Below are 3,450 nucleotides of genomic sequence, written 5' to 3' on the forward strand. Positions count from 1 at the left end.
GATTCAAGGAAGTAAATGAGGAAGTGCTTGAATGGATAAAGCAAATAAAGAAATATACAATAATAAAGCAATTGGATAAAAATACTTGAATTAAAAGTGGAACACAAGTTCATACATTTCTTACAATTTTTTTATCTCTATAACTCATATGTGTGAATTTTAAAGAAAAACAGAATGAAATGTGACCCCTTATCACATACTCGAAATATACTTATATACTAGTGCATTCTCAATTGTCAACAACAACTAGTTTCTAAACACTTGACACATGTCCTGCTGCATGGACCATCGTCTTGTGATCTGTTTCCACGTGTCTTCGGCCCTTGAACCGCTTCGACCTGCCACTCCTGTCAAAAACATCTTTAAACTTACCCCATTTATGGACTAAAAAGTAAGCCAAATCGAAAACACTAATCTATAAAAAAAACCAACTTATCGAAATTTGACGTAGAAGGCATGATTTGATTGTCTATACTTAATATTTTTGCATATCCTCTTTCAGAAGTCTGAGTTACGATGTGTCATCCTATATTGTTTGTATTGAGAACCTTCACTATTAAGTCTGTCCGTCTCAATGCATTTAAACACAATATAATTTAGTCATAACTTTACAAAAATTATACTATCTCAAAAATAGAGACTTAGAATATTTACTTCACAATTTTCTTGCTAAGATGCACTCTAATGAAAGCCCAAATTGAGAAGCAACAACAACGCGTCCTTAAGAAAAGAACAAAAACTCCCTTATCATGTATTTTAGATTTAAAACCGAAAAAAGAGAAGCAGATAAAGAGATAATAAGTGGGCCCTGTATATTACTAGCAGCAATACAATAGTCTTAATACTACTATTAATCAATCAATATAACCGTAAGTAAGAACCATTGTAGTAGTACTAGTGTAAAACTCGTCAAGCTCGCTCGCTCGCTCGCATCCATTCTATATAATAAACCTCTTTCTATCTCCTCCACTCCAACCTTCACACAGGTTTGCGTAACTTCTCGAATCTTCTTCCGTTTTCATCTTCAGATCTCGAATCTGATCTCGTCATTTTCTTTCGCTTTTTCTATTAATCAATTAATTAATCCTAATTTTCATTTCACTAGGAAACACAATCGACCAAACGGTTGGGGAATCTGTGATCTCGTGAGACATGATGAATTCTAGAAGGTTAGTGATAAGATTGATTAATCAATTAATTAGTCCCTTTCCAATTCCAATTTCAATTTTAATCTGTTATTTCAAATTCCGATGAATTGTGTCGGTTGTTATTCAATTCGATTACGGTGGAAATTGTTGTTCACGGCAATACTTGCTTCAGATCCGTGGATATGTTTTGATATGTATGATTTATTGGTGAGTTTTTGTTTTGTGGTTTTTCTTTCTCGTTGTGATTTTGATATATATGTGAATTTTGATATAAACATATAAGAGCCTGAAAATCTGAGTTATCAGTGGCATGTAAGTTCTTGAACCAATTATGAGGCAATGTGTTTTATTAACTATTAACTATACCTTGATGCATACTTCCTTAGAAGTTTTACAAATCATTATGTGTCATTCAGTGGTTTTTAATTCAACACTTCAGTTTTTCCTTGTCTATCCATGTCGTTAAGGTTTATTTGATATTTGTTTATTAGTTTATTCTTTAGAAATGAGTAGAGTATTTATTTTTCACCTTAGATATTAGAAATGGTGAGATAGACCTGTTTTGTTTCTTATTATTAATCTATCTTTCTACCTATTTTATGCAATTATTGTGATTTGTATAGTACCCGACTATTTTGGCTCTTAATATTTTCTTTATATAAATTATTATTTTCTGTTTCAGAGACACCCGAAACAACAGAGTTGCTCTTTTTGATGGTATTGAGGAGGGAGGCATCAGAGCATCATCTCTTTACTCCTCAGGTTCTTCCCATGAAATTGATGAACATGATAATGAACAAGCAATGGACGGATTGCAAGATAGAGTTAATTTGCTGAAAAGAGTAAGTTTTAACATTACTTGTAACAAGCCCTAGACTCCTAGCTAGCTATATCATGTACATAAATAATTTACGTGCCTTGAAAAACTTCTTCATATTGTTTCATTTATTAATAGTCATCACAATTTTTTATAGCTTTTCTCTTAAGGCCGTGTTATTTTTTCTTTTGGGAAGTAAAGATGATTTATTGCAGGAATTGTGTTGTTTTTGGTTTATTAAAATGGTTTAAAAAATAAATTGCATATGCATTTAAACTTGGAAAACTATACCCTGTCCAACTTAATATGAATTCCTCTGTCTGCATTGCATCTTCCCTGTTTACTAGAGTTACTCATGATATTATTATTCTCAAGTATTGCAGCTATAGGTATTTACTTTGTTGAGTATGTAATCGTTATATCTATTTCGTTCATGAAACCCTTTTTCCCCTGTATCAGCTAGAGATAAAGTTTTAATGGGTGTGATTGCAACAGTTGTCAGGTGATATACATGAAGAGGTGGATAATCATAACCGGATGCTGGATAATATGGTGTGTACTGTATTGCAACTAACAAAAGTATTTAACAATAGCTCTTCTTTTTTCGTTTTCTGCATTAACCATCTGTCGGTATTTATGCAGGGCAATGATATGGATTCTTCAAGGGGAGTCCTCTCAGGAACTATGGACAAATTCAAAATGGTATGTACTTGATGGTTCTTCTTTCCTATAGTTCTATATAAGAGGAGCATTTCCATTTATCTTTACTGAGCTTACACACTTGTTATCTCTCCTGCTTTCCTTAATTTCTGTGTACGATGGATGTTTCAGGTATTTGAGACAAAATCGAGCCGAAGAATGTTCTCGCTCGTAGCATCATTTGTTGTTATTTTTCTTATCATTTACTATCTAACTAGGTAACTGGTCTTTCATTCTGTCAGCTTGATGTAAGATCTGATGAAAGCAGGCTACTACTTGCTCTGTTACTGTAATTAATGTCACTACTTGTAAGATGTTCTGTTATGTTTGTATAAAGATTTTTACTTTTTAATATATTTTTTCATTCCCTTTCTGTTATGTATATGTATGATAAGAACCCTTGGTGATAGATAGCTTTCTGAAGTTTCAAATTAACACTTTCTTTATAAAATAAAAAAAATTAACACTTTTTACTTCCGGTCTCTCCAATGTCTCCATGGTATAAATACCGTTAAGAACCACTTCTCCTGCACTCTTCTCTGTTCTCACCTTTGTCAACAGATTCCTATTAATTCTACCTGTCATCATCATCATCATCAATACTTCACAACTCTTATGAAATATTTTGTTCCTGATTGAAGTGAGATGTCATCTTCCATTTTCACCTTGTCAATACTAATATGTTTTCGTTAAATGTGGCTGAAAGGACTTCCCAAACACTTATCTAACCGTGAATTTTTTATAGCACCCTATAGTGTGGTAAAATACCATATAAAAAATTAAAAT

The 3,450-nt window shown here is 32.5% G+C and overlaps 1 protein-coding gene across 1 annotated transcript; it reads left to right on the forward strand.

The window, feature by feature from the left end:
• The first annotated feature begins 819 nt into the window (after nt 1-819).
• Nucleotides 820-3,042, forward strand: LOC127093275 (bet1-like SNARE 1-1). The gene is made up of 6 exons (XM_051032189.1): nt 820-986; nt 1,106-1,169; nt 1,831-1,990; nt 2,461-2,517; nt 2,608-2,667; nt 2,797-3,042. The coding sequence occupies exons 2-6, from the start codon at nt 1,153-1,155 to the stop codon at nt 2,884-2,886; spliced, it is 384 nt and encodes a 127-aa protein (XP_050888146.1). The 5' UTR covers nt 820-986; nt 1,106-1,152; the 3' UTR covers nt 2,887-3,042.
• Nucleotides 3,043-3,450: the final 408 nt, after the last annotated feature.

This window comes from Lathyrus oleraceus, chromosome 6, assembly GCF_024323335.1.
Source record: "Lathyrus oleraceus cultivar Zhongwan6 chromosome 6, CAAS_Psat_ZW6_1.0, whole genome shotgun sequence".
NCBI lineage: Eukaryota > Viridiplantae > Streptophyta > Magnoliopsida > Fabales > Fabaceae > Lathyrus > Lathyrus oleraceus.

Bases quoted from the DNA above. Each gene is read 5' to 3' on its own strand.
- LOC127093275 (XM_051032189.1), top strand. The intron at 1,991-2,460 runs GTAAGTTTTAAC...TGATTGCAACAG, and splicing joins GAGTTAATTTGCTGAAAAGA to TTGTCAGGTGATATACATGA. The intron at 2,668-2,796 runs GTATGTACTTGA...TGGATGTTTCAG, and splicing joins CTATGGACAAATTCAAAATG to GTATTTGAGACAAAATCGAG.